This window comes from Haemorhous mexicanus, chromosome 8 (genome assembly GCF_027477595.1).
Source record: "Haemorhous mexicanus isolate bHaeMex1 chromosome 8, bHaeMex1.pri, whole genome shotgun sequence".
NCBI lineage: Eukaryota > Metazoa > Chordata > Aves > Passeriformes > Fringillidae > Haemorhous > Haemorhous mexicanus.
The window spans coordinates 15,802,266-15,824,972 of record NC_082348.1 but is presented as its reverse complement, the minus strand read 5'-3'; the positions used below and the strand labels follow the sequence as shown (position 1 = coordinate 15,824,972).

The 22,707-nt window shown below is 60.2% G+C and overlaps 2 protein-coding genes across 7 annotated transcripts; one reads left to right on the top strand and one right to left on the bottom strand.

Annotated features, from left to right (window-relative positions):
* Positions 1-592: 592 nt before the first annotated feature.
* Positions 593-12,205, top strand: PTPRN (protein tyrosine phosphatase receptor type N). Of its 2 annotated transcripts, none has more exons than XM_059852908.1 (23): positions 593-745; positions 2,390-2,440; positions 2,632-2,745; positions 2,980-3,085; positions 3,205-3,403; positions 3,562-3,886; positions 4,097-4,213; positions 4,340-4,374; positions 4,495-4,781; positions 5,247-5,333; positions 5,441-5,520; positions 5,742-5,806; positions 8,087-8,299; positions 8,429-8,638; positions 8,731-8,878; positions 9,044-9,117; positions 9,418-9,495; positions 9,629-9,748; positions 9,861-10,027; positions 11,111-11,164; positions 11,277-11,341; positions 11,430-11,503; positions 11,604-12,205. In XM_059852908.1, exons 1-23 carry the CDS (start codon positions 649-651, stop codon positions 11,673-11,675), a joined length of 2,838 nt encoding a protein of 945 aa, XP_059708891.1. In that variant the 5' UTR covers positions 593-648; the 3' UTR covers positions 11,676-12,205. The 2 variants fall into 2 exon arrangements, with proteins under 2 accessions (XP_059708891.1, XP_059708890.1); XM_059852907.1 differs by having other exon boundaries at positions 4,340-4,419.
* A 167-nt stretch (positions 12,206-12,372) lies between these two features.
* Positions 12,373-17,892, bottom strand: DNAJB2 (DnaJ heat shock protein family (Hsp40) member B2). Of its 5 annotated transcripts, none has more exons than XM_059852912.1 (10): positions 17,452-17,609; positions 16,838-16,926; positions 15,591-15,700; positions 15,101-15,154; positions 14,838-14,957; positions 14,573-14,662; positions 14,344-14,449; positions 14,139-14,209; positions 13,691-13,912; positions 12,373-12,761 (listed from the first exon to the last, which is right to left on the bottom strand). In XM_059852912.1, exons 2-10 carry the CDS (start codon positions 16,900-16,902, stop codon positions 12,751-12,753), a joined length of 849 nt encoding a protein of 282 aa, XP_059708895.1. In that variant the 5' UTR covers positions 16,903-16,926; positions 17,452-17,609; the 3' UTR covers positions 12,373-12,750. The 5 variants fall into 5 exon arrangements, with proteins under 5 accessions (XP_059708895.1, XP_059708896.1, XP_059708893.1 ...); XM_059852913.1 differs by having other exon boundaries at positions 14,838-14,954; XM_059852910.1 differs by lacking the exons at positions 12,373-12,761; positions 17,452-17,609 and adding an exon at positions 17,774-17,892 and having other exon boundaries at positions 12,768-13,912.
* Positions 17,893-22,707: the final 4,815 nt, after the last annotated feature.

Sequence of the window (22,707 nt, the reverse complement as noted above, 5' to 3'; positions counted from 1 at the left end):
TTTGCTCAGGGAGAGCTGGCGGGAAGATGTCCCAGTCTCGTGCAGCGCTGGGGCCATCCGTTTCCCCAGGAACGAGCCTGCCGTGTGCGCAGGGATCTGCCGGCACCAGACCTGAAGCTGCTCGCCGAGGCCGGAACAGGGGGTCCCTGCCCGGCCCGGGGGCTGTCTTCCGCCCGCGGCCAATGCCCGGGCGGTGCCGCCGGGCGGGGTACGAGGGTGCGGCTCCGTGCTCGCCGCTCATTGGGCGGCTCTCAGGGGCGTGTCCCATGTGGGAGCCAGTGCGGCCGCAGGGCTGGGAAGGGGCGGGCGCTGATTGGCGGGTGCACTGCTGGCGCTGTGGCACACCCCCGGGGGGGCGTGACTCGCCCCCGGGGACGCAGCGATTGGCGGGGCGCTCCACCGCCTCTCCCCGGAGCGAGGCGTGATTGGCCCCGCTGGACAGCGCGGGGCGTGAGCGCGGCGCTGAGGGCAGCCGCGAGGGTCCCTGATTGGCGGCGGCGCGGAGGGGCGGGGCGCCGCGGCAGCGCGCAGAGCGCCATTGGCGGGGCTGCGGCGGCGGGCGGAGCGCGCGGCGCGGCGGGGCGCGGGTTGGCGGCGGCGGCGGGGGCGCGGCCGGCGGGTGCGCCATGGTGCGGCCGTGAGCGGAGCATGGGGCGGCGGCTCCTCCGGGCGCTCCTCTGCCTCCTCCTCCTGGCCGGCCGCGGGCAGCTGCGTGACGGCGCTGCCGCCGCCACCGCCGCACACGGTGAGATCGCGACCCCGGGCAGGGAGGCTTTGCCCCGGGCTGCGCGAGGGCCGGAAGGAGATTGCCGGGGAGTGGCGGGGCACGGGACTCCGCGGCCGGGGCAGTCGTCGCCGCTGTAGCGTGCTGTGACGGAGTGCAGCGGCGAGTCCGGCCCCTGGCGGATAGCGGGACTGGGCGGCCCGGGACCGGCACCGCGGGTGCGCCATTGGCACCGGGGGCCCCCCTCTCCCTGGACTGTCGGGCCGGTGGGTGTGCTAAACTCGGGGCACCCCGCCGGCTGTAGAGGTGCCGCCCCGCCGGGCCCGAGAGCCAGCAGCTACGGGATGGGAGCAGAACGGTTATTGCTCATACCCGGGGCAAACCGGTGGCTGGTGCTGCCGCAGGGATGGGGAGCCCGGGCCAGCGGCCCTGAGCGTGGCTTGCTCCCTAGATCACGCCGCCCTTTAGCCGCCCTCCGCCTGTAAGTGCGGCCCGCCCGGGCCGTTGCACCCGCTCTTCCCCAGGTCGGTCCGTGTGGTCCGTGCTTGGGGCTCTCGGGGACCCGAGTGTCACTGTCGATAGCAGGGCTGCAGCCCACCGGCACGGCACGGCCCCGGCTCCGCTGACTCACTACCGGGCGCCGGAGGCTGCTGCGCCCCTCGTCCTCGAGCGGCCCGGGAGTGCCGGGATGGATCCGGCTGGACCGCGGGGGCCTGCTACCCCCGGGAGCAAGCAGGGAATGGTGCCGGTGCGGCTGCGGCCGAGCACCGTCCTGGCCGGGGGAGCCTCCCAGATCTGGGGCCACCGCCCCTCCCGGCGGAGCGCGGCGTCTCGGCGGGAGAACGCTGCGCCGCTTCAGCACCGCGGACAGCGCCGGCCTTGCCGCCCCGGCCCGGCCCCCGCTGCCGCCGTCCCTGGGGTCTCCCCCGGCAGTGGGGTCCTGTGCCCCGTACCTGCGGGGCCTCCGCCCCTGGGGACGGCGGCCCGGGGGTGCCGGGGTTTCGAGGACCCTCATCCCCACTAGCCCCCTTCCCCCGCGGCGGGCTTGACGGGCCCCTCCCTCCCCTCCCCCCGGTTGTTTTCTCGTTCCTTCCTTGCCATCCGGGGCTGAGTCATCGCCTGCTGCCGTCTCGCTGCTGACGGTCTTGGACCGAAACGGGGGGGGAGAGGAAGGGGGAAGCCGCCCCCTGCCCAAGTACTGCCCCCCGAAGGGATTGGAGAGGTACACACCCCACACCCCCAACACCACTACATCCATGCTTTGGGGTCCGCCTCGCTAGGAGAGTGGATTCCTGTGTCACTGGGTTGCATCCCTGCCTCGTAGTACCACATGTAGGAGGGCAGCAGATGTGGTTTTGCAGGTCTCTGCTGCCTCAGTCTTACCTTCCTAACTGCCAGCACCCCAAAAAACTCTAGGCCTTCCCCACTCTCCAGAGCCAAGGGCATACTTTCTACACAGCCCTCATCTTGTCTCTGAGGGGCAGAAAAGACTGGCACCGAGCCTCTGCCTCGGGCTACAAAGCTGTGTCCCCTCCCACCATCACCACATTGCATCCCTGTGCTGCTTTTCTGGAGCGTAGGGATCCCCCAAACAGCTGGTGATGAGCAGATTCCATTGGAGTCCCCCTTGAATGCTGTGCTGACTGGTCTGTCTGTCTGTCCCAGGCTGCCTGTTTGACCGAAGGCTGTGCTCCCCACAGGAAGTGTGTGTGCAGGGTAAGTGGCTAGCAGGGGTGCAGGGATCCCCTCTCCCTTCCCAAGTGTGTGTGAAGGATACAGGGATGCCTTGCAGGGGAACCTAGGGTGCAGTGCAAGGAGGCATGGCAGGAGAAAGCTGGGGCTGTGCCTGGAGAGCCTCACATCGGGGTGTTTGTTCATCCGGTCCCACTCTCTTCCTTCTCTGGCAGATGGGCTGTTTGGGCAATGCCAGGTGGGCTCCGTGCAGGACAGACCCTACTTTCAGGTCACATCTCCTGTGCTCCAGCGTCTGCAGGATGTCTTGCGGCATCTCATGGCACAAGGTGAGCGGGAGAGCATGGGAGGCGTCCCTGCGACCCTGCAGGGAGGGGATGTCAGGTAGAATTGCCTAGTGGCTCTAGAGCTGTCTGTGGTCCTGCTGGCCCAGGGTGGGCTGAGGAGGAGTGGGGTCAAACCAGGCCATGGGACACAGGGTCAGAATACCAGGACGGCATCCCATGCACTCACACCACAGTTCCCATGCTGTCTCCATGTCTCACAGCCTCTTCCCATGGCAGGGCTTTCGTGGCAGGATGGCATCACCCAGTACGTGATCTCTCAGGAGATGGAGCGCATCCCCCGCCTCCGCCTGCCGCCCTCACTGGAGCCGGTGGCCAGGGACAGGTAGGACAGCGCCGGCAGAGCTCAATGGAGCAGCAAGGGCTTTGTCCCTCAAATGGGATTTAGGGGAGGGACCTCCCCCTTTCCCCAGGTGAGTTACCCCAGCGCTGTTTGCCTTCGAGGTTCCTGCCTCTCCGCAGCGAGCCCCGGCGAGCCCCACTAGCCCCCGACCCTGGCCTGCCAGCAGCTCAGCATTTGGAGCAGCCCCCACCATTGCTGCTTTCCCCTCTGGTGCAGCGGTACCTGGAGCACGTCCTGCTGCCCTCCCCACCCCAGCTGGCCTACGAGGAGGCTCTGCTCAATCCCTACTCCTACCACAAGGTGAGCTGGGGGGTGAGCACCTTCTCCTGGGCAGAAAAGTAGGGATTGGCAGGGAGCTGCTGCACTCCCAGCACTTTCCTGCTGGTGCTGGCGTACCCCCTGCCTTCACCATGGGGTGACAGGGGACCTGTGGGGTTTGACATGTGTTTTGGTTGCAGTTCGGCTATCAGGATGGTGCTCACCAGCATCCCAGCGCCTCAGCCAGGCAGAGCTCTGAGACCTCCTCGCTGCTGGGCCGGGTCCCTGCCCAAACCCTTTTTGGGGCTGGCCCTGTGCCCTCCTATGGCGGGCAGCCAGGAGTGGATGGGGGGCATCTTTTCCAGGACTTGGGCATGCTTTCCCTGCCCAGAGAGAAAGCTGGCCGCCCGGACCCTGCCAGCACCAGGCTCCAGCACAGCTTGCGGCTCCCCAGTGACTACAGAAACATAGAGGAGAGGGAGCAGCAAGCACCCCTGGCTGCCCAGCCACCCTCTGCACAGACGGGTACCTTGTTCTCCAGCCAGGCACCAACCCTTGTCCCTGTCCTGTGCCCACAGCCACGAGTTCCTCGTGGCTCACACTTTCCCTCCTCTTTGGGTTTATGCCCATGGGCAGAATATACCCGCAACCCCACCTGCTCCATCTGCTTCATCCCTGGCCCCTGGTCTCCCTGCAAATGCAGAGCATCCAACCTGATGCTACATCCTCTTGCAGATGCTGCCCTGAAGAGATTGGCTTCTCTGCTGGCCAGCTATGGCCTGGGGCTGCCAGAACTGAGTCCCCAACAGATAAGCAGCCTATCCACCCTCCTCCAGCTGCTCCAGAGCTCTGGTGAGCTGGGTGCAGGGATGGGACAAGCAGGGACTGGCAGCAGCAGATGCTAGCATGCCCTGTTTCAGGGCAGGGAGTGTTACCTTTCGGGGTGGTGCTGCAGGACCTCTGTCTCTCTCTTTCCAGGTATTACTGGCCCTGAAGTGCCCACAGTGAAACGGGTGGGTTTGCAGCAGGGTGATGCTGGAGGAGGTGCCATGGCACAGGTGGGATGAGAGGGAGGAGACATTTCCCCAAGGCTCTCCTCAGAGATTCCAGCTTCTCCCTTTTTCTCCCTTCAGGTGATGGAGGGGGACATGCAGCATGGAGAGGAGCCAGTGCCCCCTTCTTCCACAGTGCCACCCCCCAAAATCCCAGCCAGCAGCTCCCCAGGGAATGGAATGAAGGGCAGGGTAGCATCCTCACCAGCTCCCCGGACTGAGCCACAGCAGGGACACAGTGGGGATGCCCTCAGCCCTGGAAAGCACATTGTGGTGGAGAAGAAGAGCTACACAGAGATGAAGGACAGTGGGGCACACCAGGGCATGCGGCCACTAGACGAGTATGGCTACATTGTCACAGACCAGAAGTGAGAGCTGGGGTCATGCAAGGGGGTCTGCATGTGTCAAGGGTCTGTATCTCCCCACCAGCAGCTGTCACAGCTTCACATGCTTGACTGAACCTGTTGGGTCTTTGGTAGGGTCGGGTTTCTATGGGGTCAGCTCCCACTGATCCATTGTCTACCCACAACCCTTGTTCCACCCCAAAGGCTTCCTTTCCCAGCCCACACCAAGGCCAGAGCTCGCTGTTGCAGGATGGAAGGCTGGGAGTGTGTGTGCACGAATGTCTCTATGCACACTCGTGTGCAAAGGGGGTCAGCTCACCCCCACCACCACACATGGCCATACTATCACCTCCTGCCCAACCTGACACTTGCTCTTGCTGTGTGCTTGGGACTCCCTGAGCCTGCCTGTCCCTGTTCCCTGACTGTGGGGAGCACCGGGCTGTCCTCTCACCCCTGCCACCCCTCCTCACCCTGACACTGTCCCCACAGACCCCTGGGGCTGGCTGCTGGCGTGCAGCTGCTGGAACTCCTAGCCAAGCACCTCCACCTCTCCACCGCCAGCTTCATCAACATCAGGTGAGGGTACTGGTGCCATGGGGACAGGAGGGACTGGGCTCTGGTGAGGGTGGGTAGGGGGTCTGCATTTCCAGCTCTCACACTGTGTCCCCTCCCATCCCTGGCAGTGTCGTGGGTCCTGCACTTACCTTCCGCATCCGACAGAACCCGCAGAACTTTTCCCTGGCAGATGTGGCCAGCCAGACTGGTGAGTTGGGCAGCGCCCCCTGATCTTGTTCCTCTCTTCCCCTCCCGGTTGTGGGGTGCCCTTCCCAGGGACCAGGGAGAGAGGGCTCCTGCTGTACATGCCCCTGCCTTTGGCTGCAGTGGGGAGCTGCAGTGGGCAGCTGTCAGAACTATCCCTGGCTCTGTTTCGGGGGGCTTTTTTATGGAGGGGAAGCATGCCTCTGACCATCTCCCTGTCCACAGAGCAAGTGAAGGGAGAGCTGGAGCACGAGCTGGGCCTGAAGATTGTGCAAACAGGAGTGGGAGAGGTAGGAGTGAACAAGGATTCCATCCCTTGGGGCTGGGGGGGCAAGGGTAGGGGAGTGGGGATGCTGCCACTGGGTACAAGCCAGGAGCCCCCAGCCCTGGGGTACAAGGGCCTTTGTGAATGAGCTGTCCCTGCAGGTCTGTGGGGCAGCTGGAGAGTAAGGAGACTGGGCAGTGTTTGGCAGTGGTTGCTGTGTTGGAGATAGACTCCACTCCTGTGTCAGAGTACTCCTGTTGGAGACTGCTCCAGTTCTGTCTGTCCATCATCCCCCTCCACTGCCTGCCAGCACGATCCTGCCCAGGGCTCTCAACTCCTTTCAAAAAAAAAAAAAGTGTTTTAAGGTGGTTTGAGAGGGATTCCCAGAGGCTTTTCTTCCCCCCAAGACCAGGGGGCTGCAGGCTGTATCCCTCAAGGCTCATTCTCACCCTTGCCTCCCTCCAGCCTGCACACCCATCTCAGTTGTGGCCTGGGCACTTGAACACTGGGCTGTTCCCAGGGCACCCCACAAACCATAGCTAGGCAGGCAAAAAGCCATCATGTCCCCAGAGAATGGCAAAGCAGCTGGAGGCAGAGATGTAACAGGAGCCATCTGTTTGGAGGGGGGTTACCCCTCCTCATGCTCCTCTGAGGAACGACAGGAACAGTCTCCTGGGGTGGGGAACAGGGATTGGAGATAGGGACCAAGCCTGGCTCCCATGTTTGCAGCCTGAGGAGGAAAAATGGTGTAGCACATCCCCAGCCCAGTGTTCCCATTTCTCACTTGTCATGCGGCTGTAGTTGTGAGCAGGGAGGAAGGGAGGAAGGGGGAACTTTGGAGGAGGCCATGAAGAAGGGGTGGACTGGCCACTGAGGGAGCCTGTCTCTATCAGCAATACGCAGAGTGTGTCTATGGCAATGCCTTTTGATGAGGCAGGTGGCAGGAACATGGATAGATGTGAGAGATGACAAAGATGGAGCTCAGAGGAAGCTGAGGCAGCTTTGCAAGCCCCCTTCTGCACTGACCTTCCCAGTTCTAACCAGCTTGTGCTTTTCCTTCATTCCCTCCTGGCTCTGGACTTGGTGGAACTGGTGCAAGATTTGAGGAAGAGGGATGTAGGGAGGCGGGGAGACAGCAGGGCCTGGGCAGGCCTTGGGAGAGAAATCCCTTCTGTACCCCCTGGCTCGGCTGACACCTCCAGCAGCTGCAGGGCTGCTCCTGCCCTAGGGAGCTGGGAGGTGCTGTGCCTGGTGGGTGCCCTGGCTGCAGGATGGGCTGCACCCTGATGGCAGTCGGGTGCTGGGGGGTGGGTGGCAGCAGGGACACCCAGGCTGGGGACATCCCCAGGCGATGACGAAGATGATGATGATGTAGTTGATGATGGTGCAGTGTTCCCTCGGTAACCTCATCAGGCTCATAGCCAATGGGAGGCTGTGGCAATGAGGTAATGCAGAGCTCTGGCAGCTCATTGGGCACAAGATGTTTGAATTGGTGATGCCCCAGTATCCCTATGCTGCCCTAGCTGGACCTAGGCAGCTGTGGCATTGACAGGAGGGTCTTGTCCAGCAAGGCCTGAGCAACATCCTGTGCCAGCATGGGACTGGCATGGATTGGGGTGTCTCCCACAGTCACAGGGAAGGAGCCCTAGAGACACTAACTGCAAGGTGTCAGGGGCTGCTCTGTGTCCTAACTGAGGAGGGCAACAGGGAGGACTTGTCCCCTAGCTGCTACAGCTGGGATGGTACCGGCAGTGCTGGCCGTGCTATTGCCCACCCTGCCTCCCTCAATGTCCTGTTGTGGAGCAGTGGCTGCAGGGGACAGCCAGCCTCAGTTGGGAAAGTCCCCTGGGAGTGGCACACCCAGTGCTGCAGTTGCCTATCCAACACCATTAACTCCTTGGGCTGAATTCAGCCCTTGTTGATCTCCAGAAGGAGGTCACGGAACCAGAGTTCTAAGGGGCTACTGCCTGCCTTGTAGAAGAGCAGTCCGGGCTAGGTTTGCCTCAGGCAGCAGCCCTCAGTGCTGGAAGCAGGTAGTCACTGCTACCTGGACTTGGCCAAGCTCCTCCAGCTCCAGGGACACCTTTATAGCAGTTCCCCATGTGACATATAGGTGGATGCACTGTTTCTCACCCCAGTGACATCAGCTCTGCCCCAGCTGAGTGTGCTGGAAGAATCAGCACCCTCAGGAAGGGAAGGAAGAGCCCTTGCTCTGTTTTAACCCCCAGCAACCCCAAATGTGCAGCAGAATAGGGTCTCTGTCCCCCCCAGCCCCATGCTAACTAACCCTTGGCTTGGTCCCCAGCGGAATGAGGCTGCTGCCTACTCACGCCCGTCCCGCTTTGGGGATGGCTTCCACTCGGTGCTGCTGACCTTCATCGCCCTGGCCTGCGTGGCGGTCCTTGCCATCGCAGTGTCCGCGGCACTCTGCCTCCGGCGCCACGCCAAGCAGCGGGAGAAGGAGCGCCTGGCTGCCCTGGGCCCGGAGGGTGCTGCTGACACCACCTTCGAGTACCAGGTAGGGCCCTGCGGGATGCGGGACCCTGCGGGATGCATGGCTGCCACGTGTCAGCATCGCTCGGGGTGCGTGGAGCCACCCCGTGGCGGCGCGGTAGCCAAGGGACAGGACTCCTGCTGCCTTCCCCAGGAGCTGTGCCGCCAGCACATGGCCGCCAAGTCTCTCTTTGGCCGTGCTGACACACCGGCAGCACCAGCGGAGACTTCGAGGGTCAGCAGTGTCTCGTCCCAGTTCAGCGACGCGCCGCAGCCCAGCCCCAGCTCCCACAGCAGCACACCCTCCTGGTGTGAGGAGCCTGTCCAGTCCAACATGGACATCTCCACAGGACACATGATCCTGGTGAGCCAGCCTGGAGGGAGGGGTGCCAGCCCCCTCCCCAGCCCTCCATCTGCCCCTCTTCTGCTGGGCTGACTTCCATCCCTCTGCCCCAGGCCTATATGGAGGACCACCTCCGCAACCGGGACCGGCTGGCCAAGGAGTGGCAGGCACTCTGTGCCTACCAAGCTGAGCCCAGCATCTGCTCCATTGCCCAGAGCGAAGCCAACCTGAAGAAGAACCGCAACCCCGACTATGTGCCCTGTGAGCATCCCAGCCACCCTGCCCCAGGGATCAGCCCCAGGGACCAGCTGTCCTGCTAGAGCAGGGCATGGGGCATGGGGATGCTCAGGGCCACGGCTGGTTGCAGTATTACCGTGCCTGCAGCTCCTCTAGCCACTCAACAAGTCTCCTGGCCTGTTCCCTCAGATGATCACGTGCGGATCAAGCTGAAAGCCGAGAGCAACCCATCCCGCAGTGACTTCATCAATGCCAGTCCAATCGTGAGTGATCACTGGGGGCTCCTGCCCTGCCACCCTGCTTCTTGATGTGCCCCACCCAGGTGAGGTTTTCAGTCTGGGATAGAGCTGGATTGAAGTTACATTCCCTCAAGTCTACGGATGTGAGATTTGTGCCTGCCCCATTGCTCAAACAATTATTAAATCCCATTTTCATCCTGGCTGGGGCACCTGACTCTCCCTTCCCAACCTTCCTATCACCCGTGGAGTAGCCCCCTACTCCTTCAAGTGTAACTAACCCCTGGCCAAAGAGTGTGAAGTTTGATACCCTCTTTCCTGCTCCAGATTGAGCATGATCCACGGATGCCAGCGTACATTGCCACGCAGGGGCCACTGTCCCACACTATTGCTGACTTCTGGCAGGTGAGTGTCATGCAGCTGTGCCAGCACATTGGGGTCCCTTTGTGTGCTGCCCACAAAATGGGTCACAGGGGCTTTACTGCCCTCCCGCCTGGGCTGTCCCCCAGCAGTGAAACCCTCCTTGCCTTGCCCACAGATGGTGTGGGAACATGGCTGCACTGTCATTGTCATGCTGAGCCCCCTGGCTGAGGACAGTGTCAAGCAGTGTGACCGCTACTGGCCAGACGAAGGCTCCTCCCTTTACCACATTTATGAGGCAAGTGTGACAGGTGGCCTGGGGCATGGAGCATCCTCCAGCCTCTGTCCCCCTGAGCATCAGTGCAGCACTTGCCTGGCACTGATGCCCACGGTCTGCCTCGCTTGGGCAGGTGAACCTGGTGTCAGAGCACATCTGGTGCGAGGATTTCCTGGTGCGCAGCTTCTACCTGAAAAACGTGCAGTCGCAGGAGACCCGCACCCTGACGCAGTTCCACTTCCTCAGCTGGCCTGCCGAGGGCATCCCCACCACCACCCGGCCCCTCCTTGACTTCCGCAGGTGAGCATCCACCTGGCACTGTGCCAGCCCTTGGGGAGCCGGCGGTGATCCCAAATGCAGGCCACTGATGGGCGAGGTGAGGACATCGCTGCCACAATGATGAGGGTTGGGGCCATGGCATGGACCAGGTGCAGGGACTAGGAACTGCCGTGGATGGGAGGGAGCAGAAAATACAGGTTTTGGCTAACTTGGGATGAGGCTCAACAGAGTTTGGTGAGCAAGAAACCTCTGGCTGACATTGCCAGGGCTCTCCAGCCTTTACAGTGAGGGTGGGAAAAGTGCTCTTCCCCTGAGCTGGCATGGAGGGCAGCATTGACTGGCACCTTCACCAGCCACGGGTGCAAGAAGAAATCCCCAGAGCTAGCCCTAAACTGGCTGGGACCCATTGCTCCCAATGCCCTATAGCCAGTGGTGGATCCCCAGCTAGCCCAGAGCAAGGGCTGCGGGACTGGGACTGCCCCCAAGAGACTTGCCTGCCCAGGTCTTTAGGTCCCTGATGGTGGTGGGCTCTTGGCAGGCACAGGCTACTCACTGTCCCTGGGTTGTGTGGGGCAAGGGACCCAGCCTAGGGCAGCGAGGGGGTCTCTGAGCATGTCGCCCTCCTCTCAGTCCCGCTCACGCTCTCTCTCTCTCTCTCTGTCTGTCTCTGTCTCTCTCTCGCAGCTGCCGGCGTCATTTTTGTGATTTGCAGCTAGTAATCTGGCTCCAGTTGCATAGTCACAAAAGTGATCGTTGGCAGCCGTGCCTGCTGCATGGAGCATGCCAGGAGCCCCACCGGCGCCTGGCCTGCAGCTTCACGCCCCACCGGACCAGAGCCGCTCCCTGGGGATCCTGCCACTGCTCCCCTCCCCAGGCTGGGCACCTGAGGAACTCAACTCCTTTCCCTGCCCCGGCCACTTTCCACTCGTGGTCCCCATCCCATGTCCAGCACCATTGTGGAGGCAGGAGGAGCCATGAGCAGGACCCCCAGGGCCACATCATGGTGTGCTGCTGCCCTGCCCCACTGAGCACAGCAAGGGACACCTAGCACAGCCTTGACCCTGGCACAGCAGGGCACTGATCTGTTCCCTCTTATCCTTGCAGGAAGGTGAACAAGTGCTACCGGGGTCGCTCCTGCCCTATTATCGTGCACTGCAGGTACTGCAGGGGATGGAGGGGCATTTGGGGGTGACTGAAGGCTGGGGGACCTGCTGCCCAGGACCCGTCCCATGGAACCAGCTCCCCTGGACCAAGCATCTGTGTTTTGCAGTGACGGTGCAGGCAGGACTGGGACGTACATCCTTGTCGACATGGTCCTCAACCGAATGGCCAAAGGTAGGTACAGGGAAGCACCATTTCTGCCCCGTCCGTGAGCTTGGCCAGTGAACTCCCCTCCTAGCACCCCTCTCTCCCTCTGCCCTAGGGGTGAAGGAGATAGACATAGCTGCTACACTGGAGCATATCAGAGATCAGCGGCCCGGTATGGTGCAGACCAAGGTACGCCCCTAAGTGGGGATCCTCTCCCTCCACATAAGCATACATAACCCCTGGGGCTGAGGTGGCAGGGACCCTCATGTCTCCTGCTGTGCTCCTGCAGGACCAGTTTGAGTTTGCACTGACGGCCGTGGCCGAAGAAGTGAATGCCATCCTGAAGGCACTGCCGCAGTGATGGCAAGGAGCCCTCCCTCCCCTTCTGTCTGCTCCCTGCCCTGTGCTTCGCACTCTCCTCACTGGCCTCTGGGGCTGCTCTCCCTGTAAAATGGTGTCTGTGCTTCTGGCTCTGCTCCCCTTGCCCCCAGGCGCCCCTTCCCACTTCCCCAAGGACACTGACCTCAGGTCCTCTGTGTGCAGGAACCCCATCACACCCACTGTCACCTCAGAGGGGACAGGGCTTGGTGGCCTTTAAGCCCTGTGGAGGGGGACACCAGGTGGTGCTGCCGGGAACTGGCAGCGGGACTCTCCAACCTGTCAGTTCTTTGTCAGCCCTCTTCCTGTACCCATGTGGGGGGCAGAAGTGGGGGCAGGGGTCCTCCACAGTTGGGGGGAGCATGGGGTGCAAGGGGGCCTGGCCCAGCCCTGCTCCAGGTCCCCTTTGTGTGCTCCCTGCCTAGTCACTCAAGCAGAAGAAAAATTTCTAGAGAACTATAATTTTGTATCTTGATGTGAATAAAGTTCTTGTGTCACGTTCGTGCAGCTGCAGCCAGGCCTGGCCTCTGACTGTGTGTATTGGGGTGGCATAGGGAGGAAATAGGACGTTCATCCATCTCTATCCCTGCATTCTGCAACTGCCATACAAGTACAGCTCACCTGCAGGCAAAGATGAGAACGCTGCATCCCCAGCCCAGGAAGTCCCCACAGGCAGAAGCTACTGCAAACAGGTTTATTGACAGCTGTTAGCAGAGGGGGGGTAGAGGGGGGGGCTACAGCGAGGAGGGGGGCAGAGCCCAGCCCTGCTGGCTGAGCCCAGCCATGCTGCCCCTCGCTGCATACAGCCAGCAGCCTAATCTACAGCAACCCCCATCACCACCCTCTCCACCACCCTGTGGTGCCCAGGGCCTCTCCCCCCAGCCCCAGGTATTGCTCGGCCACAAGCCCTGTCATGCCCCCCCTCACCGCATCCCATGGAGCCAGAGGGTGCTGGGGAAGGGGGTGGCAGGGGGTGGCCGTGCAGGGAGAAAGCGGAGTCCTGGCTGGGAGAACCTTCGTGGGCGAGTGGGCGTGCGCGGTCCCCGGGCGCAGCAGCCTCAGAACACACCTGGGGAGACAAGCGGAGGGGGGTACACAACAGCACCTGTGAAATCCTCCTCGGCCAAGGGCTGGGGAGAAGCAGGGATGGAGGGAGGAAGGTTCCAGGCAGAGGAGGAAAGCAGCCAAGGCAGAACTACGGGCAATGAAGAGGGTAGAAACACTTGTGAACAGCATGGAGGGTCACTGCTGCTGTGGGAAGCAAGGAGGGACAGTGCCCTGGAGAGTGTGCAAGGCATACGGAAGGGAGTAACCAGGCAGAGTCTGCAAGGAGACAGAGGAGGAGGGAGTACAGGCAGGAGAAACAGCATCCAGAGGGAAGAGACAAAACACAAGGCACCAAGCAGAGGCTATGTGCACAGCCCTCCTTGCAAGGAGGGGAGCTCAACTCAGCAGTCCCTGCAGCCTGGGCAGGGGCAGACTGCAGCCAGGGAGGCACCTGCTGGACCCCTGCCCGCCTGCAGGGCTGGCAGGGAGAGAGGGGTGGGCACAGCCAGACCATGCCTGCCCATGGGCCCCCCACAGTTCCAGCAGACAGGGCAGGGAGCTGCCCCTCTTCCTGGGACCCCACCAAGGGGACTCATCTTCAAGCCACTACCTCCAAGTCTGGGAGCCTCCAATGCTGGGATGCCACTAGCCATCCGCTCACCTGAGCAAGGAGGCAGGGCAGAAGAGACCCCCTCCCTTGCTAAGGGAGGCAGGAGCTGAGTTCCAAGCAGTCAGACTCCAGCCCTGCTTTCCTCTCCCTGCCTCACACTCAGAGCAGGGGACAGTGCCACAGCTTCACTTTGGGGGCAGGTTCGTGCCCCACTGTAGCAGAACTGCTGGCCCCCCGTGGCTCCAGCTCCAGCCCCCCCCGGGCACCACGGGCTCTGTGGGCGGAGGACGGGCTGCTGTGGCTGCCCCCCGGTGCTGACAGGGAGCTGGGGCTGTGCCCACCTGCTTGGTGGTGCCCCGCAGCTTCCATCTCAGAGAGGCTGTAGGCCATGGCCAGCTGCAAGTCCTCATCCTCATCCTCGCTATCCGTGTAGAGGCAGACAGGTGAGGAGCTCGAGGTCTGGTGTGGGGCCGGTGCTGGCGGTGAGGGGGGCCGTGGCCTGGGGAAGGCTTGGTGCTCCCGCCGGCTCAGCTCCAGCCCCAGTGCCATGTCATCAGGAACGCCTGTGGGGACAGGGGCAGGGCTGGGGGACTCATCCACTCCAGTTCCCCAAAGCTGGAGTGGGGCCCTGGCACCTCCAACCCACCCCACCAATCCTTCAGAGCAGAGCTCCAAACCAGCACCAACGAAGGCTCAGTCCAAAACAAAGCCTGGATGCAGCACCTCCCAGACACCCCAAAGGGAAAGGGTGCAGATCTCAACAATTCAGTCTGCAGTGCCCCTTCTCACCATCAATGTGGATCGACTTCAGCTCCCCATCCTCCTCCACTTCCACCCGCTCCCGCCCGTTCTCAACAATCCTGCAGACAGACAAACAAACAGATGGCTGGTCAAGGGCCACGCAGCCACTGCACCAGGGCAGGAAGTTGCATGGTCAGAGGCCTGCTGATGGAGGGAAGTCTGTGGGAGCAAGGTGGGCTGGCACTGCCCTCACCTCTTGGTGGTGATACGCCTGCCGTTAACAAAGGTGGTGGAGGTGGAAACAGAGCGGAAGCCCAGTCCTGCATCTGCACCAGAGCTGAAGGATGAGGCAAAGAAATCTAGAGAAAGAAGCAACAAGGTTGGTGTCAGGGTGGGTAACAGGAGGGCAGGGCATAGACTCTGCACAGGGGAACATGGTGCTCTAGGACTCCCCTGCTAGGAGGAATGGCAGCATCTCCTACCTGAGGATCCTGGGAAGGGGGAAAAGAAGTGGCCTCCCCCATGGTGCCGGGGGCCAGGTCCTCGCAGGTCAGAGAAGGGCATCATGTCATCTGAAAGGCAGGGATCCTCCCATCAGCATTACCCCACCAGCTTGGTGAACCAGAAGCAGGGCACTGATGCAGGGACCCTCTGCCAAGGCCAGCCATGAGCTCTATCCCCAGGCTCAGCAGCTGCTCCACAGACAGAGAGATGCCCAAGAGCCAGCCTCCCCTGCCCCACACACACCAAAGAATTCAGCAAAGGGGTCTCGTCCACCAAAGAACTCCCGGAAGACATCGTGAGCGCTGCGGAAGGTGAACGTGAATTCGGGGGCTCCAGCACTGGCCCTGGAGCTGCCTGGTCCTGCTGGAGAGAAGACACTCAGTGTTAAATGGAGCCCTGGGTGACATCTCCCCTGAAGGGTGGGGAGCCCTGGTGGCACTGACCCACACTGGGTCTTCAGACAGGTATGTATGCAGAGCTGCACTAACCCCCACGGTCCTACTCACCTGCTCCCATGAGTCCATCCTTGCCATAGCGATCGTAGATGTCACGCTTCTGCTCTGGAAGAAGAAAGGGGGCTGCAGGGAAGCTGGCTGAAAGGTGGGGACAGGAGCACTGGCACTTCTCCCAACTAAGGGAGGTGCAGAACAGCAAGGGAACAAGAGGAGGTGGTTGGCACAAGCCCCTGCCAACCCAGCACTGCACCCAAACCCAAGTAAGACCACTGGGCAAGAATGTAAAAGCTTCAGGCCCACTGGGGAGAGCCCACTGTGGATGTCAACAGCTCAGCGTCTCTCCCAAGGGCTGTTTTGGGATACGTAAGGAAGTAACCAAGCCCCAAAAGCTGTGTGGTAAAGCTCTAGGGACCCACTGCCTCCTGGGGACAGCCAGGGATGCAACCTGGGTGAGCCCAGAAGCAGAACATGCCAATGTGAACAGTCCCAAGGGTGGACACACACACACACACACACACAAGACATCACTGTGGCCTCTTACTGTCCGAGAGCACTTCGTACGCCTCGGCGATCTCCTTGAACCTCTGCTCAGCATACTCCTTGTTGTCTGGGTTTTTATCCGGGTGCCATTTCAGTGCAGCCTTCCTGTACCTGCACACAGGGGCAGTGATGGGCATGCAGCAGCCCTTGGCCTCTTGGGCCAGCAACCCCCACCTGAGCATGCACCTCCTAGCCTGTGGGCAGGGGCACCCCAAGCTGCTTCACCCAGCATCCCACAGCCTCAGGCACTGAACAGGAGCTCCTGGACTAGTTCTTCCTTCCAACAGTATGTGTTTTCATATTTGAATATATACACACACACACACACACATATATATATATATATATATATATATATATACATATTTATGCATACACACACCAACAGACACAGACTAAACAAACAAACAAACCAGAAATTACCCCAGAACTGCAGCACAACCACAGCAGAGCAATGTGTGCCCACCTCAGCTGTCCTCATCGACAGCTCTGGACAATGCTCACAGGTTTGTTCTGGAGCCTTCATGGGCTCCACTGTGAGTGTGCATGGACCAGGGGTTGCTAGGGGCCCCCTGGAGCCAGAAGATCACCAGCAGCTCTCTCCTCTCCACTGCAGCTAGCTAGGGTTAACCCATGCCTCTCAGCTTCTCCCACTCCTTCTTGGGAAGACCCCCATGGGGACCTCTGCCACCTGTTGGCAAGTCAGCAATCTGCTGGCATTCCCCTCGGGTGATGCCTCACCCCAATGAGAGCAGCAGCACCTGGGCAGGGCACCAGGAGTTGCAGACACTCAGGAGGCTCTGTTAGCTCCCCAGTAGTACCTGAAGCACAGCACCCACGTGCCCACATCCCTAAAAGAGGACATGCTGCTCTTCATTCAGTGACCTCCGGTCCCCTGACTTTGATGCCAGCAGAGTCCCTGTGCCCCAATTATCTGCCATCCCTGCACCCTCTGGCAGAGAGAGAGAGGGAGGGAGGGGAGCCCCCAAACACCACTGAAACTTGCCTCTAGCCCCAGGCTGACAGTAGGGAGAGAGGAACCAAACCCCACCAAAAGATGCCTTTGTATGGCAGCAAAGCCCAACCCTTCTCTGGCATCCATACAAAGGAAACAAAGGCTGAATTGTCACCTCTGGAGCTGGGCCCTGTCCCCACCGCCCCGAAGGGAGCCCCTGCCTCACTGGCACCAGGTGGGGGTGGCTCAGGGGACTCTGGCCCACAGGCGGAGGCACGCTGCCATACACTTACGCTTTCTTGATGTCCTCAGCGGTGGCATTGCGGCCCACCCCCAGCGCTTCGTAGTAGTCGACCATGACGTGAGCTGTCCCACGGGGTCACTGCAGGGGGAGAAGGCAAAGTCAGGAGCCCACAGGCACAGCCTGGTAGTGCTGGGTGTGGAACAGCAAGGGCAGGCTGCTTACCCTCTCTAGCGCCCCGGTCACCCCACTGCCTCCCGAGAGCAACTCAGTGTCATGCCATGCCCAGCTCCCCAGCACCCTGCCCACTCCTCGGCCACCTGGGAGCACCGACAGCCCCAGTCGGGGACCCTTTGCTGCTGACGCTCCGCCGTCCCGCCGGCGACACCCCAGCGTGCCCAGGCAGGGGGAAGGGGTCCCCGCTGCCAGCGCCGCTCCGTGCCCGCTTCCCCCGGGGCTCAGTGGCGGGGCGGGAGGGGAGCGGGAGGGCGCAGCCCGCTAAGGTGCTTAGCGGCTGGAGCGGATTAAGGGCTCAGCGGGGACCGTTCCCGGGCACGCCGGGACACTTCCATCGGTCGGCCCGCTCCGGGTAGGGGACAGGAGCAGAATGCAGCCGTTGCAGCCCCCCGCGACCCCCCGCGGTACCGTCCCGCCCCCGGTACTCGCCCCCGGCCCGTGAGTCCCAGCTGACGGGAGGGCGGTGCTGGCGCTGGCACCGGCACCACCGCGGCACTGGGACCGCCCCCCAGCCCGGCCGTAAACACGGCGCTCCCGGGGCCACCCGCTGCTGCTGGAAGTTTCCGCACCCCGCCCCGCCGCCACCGGCGGGCGGCCCTGGGCTGCGGCCAGCGGATCTGGGGCACCGGGAGGGGCGGTGGTGGCAGCACGGCAAGGGACAGCACCGGCCCCGCTCCCCTCGTGCAGCACGGGCCGCCTCTCCCCGGTGGACCCTTGCGCCCCGCTCCCCCCGTCCCGCCCCGGTGCCCACCTGAGCGCCGCCGCAGAGCCCTCCCCGCCCGCCCGGGCCGCCCGCGGCCGGTGTCGCGCGTCCCCCGCGCCCGGGCCACCGCGGGCCTGGAGGCGGCTCCGCTGCGTGATGGGCGGCGGCCGCAGCCAACCACGGCCCCTGACGTCACGCCCTCGCCGTTCGCCGGGTGACGTAATGGGAGGCGCGTGTGGGCCGGGCTCGCGGCAGCTCCACCGGTCGGGCGCCCCTCAGCTTCGGTCCGTCCTCATCCCGGTCTCCGTCCCCCGCCTGCTCTTCCGCTCCCAGGGCCGCGCCTGGGACCCGGACAGCGCCAAGGTGCGGGTGCGGTGGCAGCGGCCTGTCCCGCCGGTGCTGACAGCGCACCGCAACGGGGCACGGCTGCAGCCCCGGGGCAGCGCCCGGCGCCGCGTGCCGCTGGCTTCCCGCCGAGTCAGCTGCCCGGCCGGTCCCGCTGGGAAGGAGGAGCCGGCCGGGGGGGACAGCTGAGGTGACTCAGCGCTTTGTCGGAGCGGGGGACGTGACGGGGCGCAGCTTGCCGGAGTGGCGGGCGCAGCTCCCTGCCAGGACCCCGGGCCGGCTGGCACCGCTGTGGCACTGGCAGCCGGGAGCTGCAGGCCACCCGAGCACCAGGGTGCCTGGGTCCCGTGGAATACACCAGGGGCTGCGTTGTTGGCTTTTCCCGCTCATGGCCCCTGCTCGGACAGCTGCTGCAGAGGGGCTGTGCTCACCCATTCTCAGGGTCCTGGGCGGTCTCGCTCACCTGCACCTCTGAATGTGTCCTCGGCACGGGGATTTATGATTCCCTCTTGCGGCCTGGATGGGAGAAGGAGGGAGCTTGATCTCTCTGCAGGGTCAGAGCTTTTGGATCCACTGCCACACCTACACCACAGCTGGAAGCTTCCTCACCTCCCATATATTCCTAACTGGGAAGCCTGGCAGAATGAGGAGAGCTGAGTCTGAGACAGGCCATTCCCAGCACTCCTCAGGGACAAGTTCCAGGACAGATATCCCCGAGAAGAGCCTTCCCCAGCCATGAGTCTGGCGCTTGGGGTGGATGAAATGCCAAGGGCATCATCTCACGTGCCAAAGACATTTCTCTCTCCAAGGGATGGTGACCGGTCCCCTGCCATCAGACAGCAATTTGATGATTTCCTTGAACAACGGCTTGGAGTACTTCCTGCCCCCGGGGATTTTTCCTCTGGATGCCATTGCAGCACTGTCCTCCTGTACCTGTTTGCCCACGAGCAGGGACGGGCTCCCTGGAGGCCGCCTGCAGCCAGGCCGCCCTTCCCGGCTGCCGGGGCTCTGATTTGGCCAATCTGCCCAGCAGTGGGTGCAGAGCCGACTTGGGCACTAGATGGAGCCACAGGTTGCTTCGCAGGGATCCCTCCCTGCGGCGGGAGGGCGAGGAGGAGCCGCCGGGGCATAGCCGAGTCTTGGCGCCTTGCTTTCCTTTCGCTGGCTTTTGCAGCTGATGTGAGGACTAGGAGGCCCCTGAAGTGACAGATCTCAGCTCGCTCTGTGCACACCGGTGGGGAGGCCTGTGTGCTGGGATAGGAGAGAGCTCCACATGCTGGCTGTGAATCTGGAGCCAGGGGAGCACATTGCTAATGCCTTCGTGGCAAAAGTTTCCCTCACACCTTGAGGATTTGGAGCGAAGAGGACTGACACCTCCCCAATATTCTTAAGGGAGGCAGCGGAGAGTTGGGCAGTAGCCCACCACAGCACTGGTAGGAGAGAAGATGTGTATCAGCCACACCTCATCCCAGACTTGCCACAGTCATTCTTCTACTCAGACCTGGCAGCAGCCAAATAAAACAAGCCCATTGCCCACTGGTGCCTCACACCTTCAGCTGCAGCACCCTGCCCTCTTTACCTGCCCTTTCCTCCTAGGTCTGCCTGAAGTCCTGATGCTCACATCAGCTTTGAATCAAGCACAGACATCTTGAGTGTGTCTCAAGAAGACTTTTATTTCTTAACAAATTTTGAGGATCGCTGTGTTGCAAGCTTGTTTTCAGCTTTCCACGGTCTCCAAAATGCTCATGAAGTACTCTTGGGACTTTCTGAGGAAAGAGGTTTTGAGTGAGCAAAGCAGGATGCCAACGGACCAAATGTTTTCATCCTGGTTACCCAATCTCTCAGGAAGCCAACAGAATTGCATCATAAACCCATGATATATTATTATGCAAACCACAAATTAAGCTATATTTTTTTTTTTCAGCACTGCACAACATTTCAGCTTTTGATTTCCACATGAAAACACAAGCCCTTTCACAGCCTTAACAAAACTGGCAATTATGTACTGAAAAATTGTATTCTTGGCAATTTTTGAGCTAAGATGTGCTCAGCAAGTCGTGTGCCTGCTGCTCCCCTCATCACATGCAGCTGACTCCCTTCCTCTTCTCCCCATTCCCCAAGGGAAGGTCCCCATTCCTTGCAGTGGAGCTGCAGCAGGAAAGGAGCAGGAGCCAAAGCCACTAGAATGGAGTGAGAGGGTTTGAGCAGAGTGAAACAGGCTCCTTGGTGCCCTTTCTGTGCCACCTTCCTCTGCCTGGCTGCTTCTAGGATAGATGGCAATGCAAGCCATCTCTTGGCATGGCCCAAAAAAAGGGTCAGTGGGAGCTCCAGGGCTTGCTCACCCCTGAAAGGGCTGCATTAGATTGGAGACCCCCAAGTACAGGGGGCTGGTGAAGACATTGTGTGAGCAGGACCTCCATTTTTTAAAATCTGCATTGGTTCTTTTACTCACAGTTCTGCTGTCTCATCTAAAAAGCCCTGTCCACCCTGCCTAACTTCCCTGCACAGCTAATTCACACCTTCATGTTTTTGATGCTCTGCATGTTTGTCTTGGAGGCCAGGCTCTCAGCCACCTGCCCATCTCCTTGTCCACTCTGTTCTCATCTCAGCTGGCTGCTTTAGAATTGTACCTTCTAGAGACTGGGGACAATCCTGGGAAGCAAAGTCATGCAGCTGCTCTTAGTTTGCATAGCAGAACAGAGAAGTGAGAAACAGCAAAGTCAGGGTGACTTTCGTTCAGGCAGGGTGATGACTTTGAGGCAGATTTAGCAATATGCCAGAGTCAGGCTGTGTGTCCCAGGCTCTACCTTGCAGGGATGCTTGCATGTGCTGACAATGGGGATGCTGGCCCAGCCAAAACCCAGGCAAAACTGAGCTGCTTGCAGATTTTAAATCAACAGAGTCAGAGGCTGGCAGAGATGGCAGAAGCCCATGACTAAACAGGTTATCCATGATGAGCAGGCACACAAGCCCAGGGAGCAGCTGAGCCTCATGGCAGCAGGGTTTTGCCCACATCCCTGGCATGTGGTTGGTGACAGGTTGGGCTGCATAACCCTGTGGGGCACAGGAGCAGAACACCCCAAACTCATCCACGGGGAAGCTGGGAGCTGCCTGGGTTGGATCACATCCCAAGGGAAGGGAGATGAAAGATAATGAATAGACTGATAGCACACACCCCTTCCATATGCTAGGGAGCCCTCCAGCTGCAGAGGGGAGCAGAAGCTGCAGCTGACACTGGACAGGAAGGGATTCTGTTGTGAAGCAAAACCTGATTCTGCTCATGCATGCCAACATGTCTGTGCCCATACTCTCCCAAGCTCCACATCCCTCGTGTTCATCTGGCTTGGCCAGGATTTTCTGCAGTGCCTGGTAGGACTGGGGTCAGAGGCTGGCTGCTCCTCACTGTCCCCTCCAGCTACATGCCCAGCCTTGGCCCATTGTCTTCACCTAGGCATGGCTCAAAGGCAAACAGAGAACCAGGCAAGGACAAGTAGAAAAAGATATGGAGCAAATGCATTTGCATGAGAAGAAAATGAGAAAGAGGAAAAAAGAATGCCAGAAAGCAGCTTTCTGTGGTTTTTCATTGCCCTTGGTGCCTAACTACCAGTGCAAGAGTGGAACCTAGGAGAGAGTGCTGTGGATGCAAAGAGAAGACTGCAGTTGGGATGCCATCTGTAACATACCCACCTGTAACGCATTACCTGCTGAAATCAACATTTGCAGTTCATCAGGCCCACACTGAGAGCATTAGTGGGCCTAAGTGAGGGTCTTGCTGAGCTGCTGAAGGCAATTTTTAACTGAGCTGGCGAAACTGGGGTAATTCCAAAGGACTGAAGGAATCACTCTAGTCATTAGAAAAATAAACTGGTCAATCCAGAAAACTCTAGATTACTGATAATATCAGAAAGAAATAACAGAAAAATTATTTTTTATTCTATCAGCAGAGAATTAAATACTGGAAAATGTATTTACTACTGATATCCTTGTTTCAGGTAAGGAAAGTATTGCTTTGCAAACTTGTCATCACCTTCAGCATGATTATGTGTCTGGCTGATTCAGATCAACACCACTGGTATGACATCCTCACTTGGAAGCTGGCAGGAGATAATGCTAACAGTATTTGCATAAATCATAGCGTTGCTGCTAGGAGGGGTGAAACAATCAGTTTTCCGTGTCCACAGATGAAGGAAGATCAGAGCTGCTGCCAATGGTCTTTCCAGTTCTACTTTTTGTGTTGCCCCTATGTATATTTTATTTGAATATTTATCTTGGCATGCCAAGCTAGTGTGTTTTGCACCAGAGGCATCAATAGCAAAGGTGTTCTTTTTGGCCAGGAGCTGTATTGCTGAAGACCTTTGCAGAGGGGATCCCCAGGGCTGATTGCAAGGCCCACCATGATAAGAAATGTTTACTAAGAAAAATTTGGGATAATGCTAAGCTTGGTAGGGTAGAAACTATTGAAGGGGACAGTTAAGTCTTAGAGGTGGTTAAGAATTGTCTGATTAAAAGGCCACATTACAGTAAAATTGCTTGAAGTAATTAATTTGAGAATTTTAGGAAGGGGCAGTCTTGTTACTTTTTACTCTGCACATCCTCTTGCCACCCTTACTCTTTATCAGCAGCCGTGTGGGATTCAT

Bases quoted from the DNA above. Each gene is read 5' to 3' on its own strand.
- DNAJB2 (XM_059852910.1), bottom strand. From the start codon at position 16,902: ATGGTCGACTACTACGAAGCGCTGGGGGTGGGCCGCAATGCCACCGCT. The intron at 14,450-14,572 runs GTAGGAGATGCT...TTCTTTCTCTAG, and splicing joins CCCCTTCCCAGGATCCTCAG to ATTTCTTTGCCTCATCCTTC. The intron at 13,913-14,138 runs GTGAGAAGGGGC...CTGTCCCCACAG, and splicing joins GAAGTCGATCCACATTGATG to GCGTTCCTGATGACATGGCA.
- PTPRN (XM_059852907.1), top strand. From the start codon at position 649: ATGGGGCGGCGGCTCCTCCGGGCGCTCCTCTGCCTCCTCCTCCTGGCC. The intron at 3,887-4,096 runs GTACCTTGTTCT...ATCCTCTTGCAG, and splicing joins GCCACCCTCTGCACAGACGG to ATGCTGCCCTGAAGAGATTG. The intron at 9,496-9,628 runs GTGAGTGTCATG...CCTTGCCCACAG, and splicing joins CTATTGCTGACTTCTGGCAG to ATGGTGTGGGAACATGGCTG.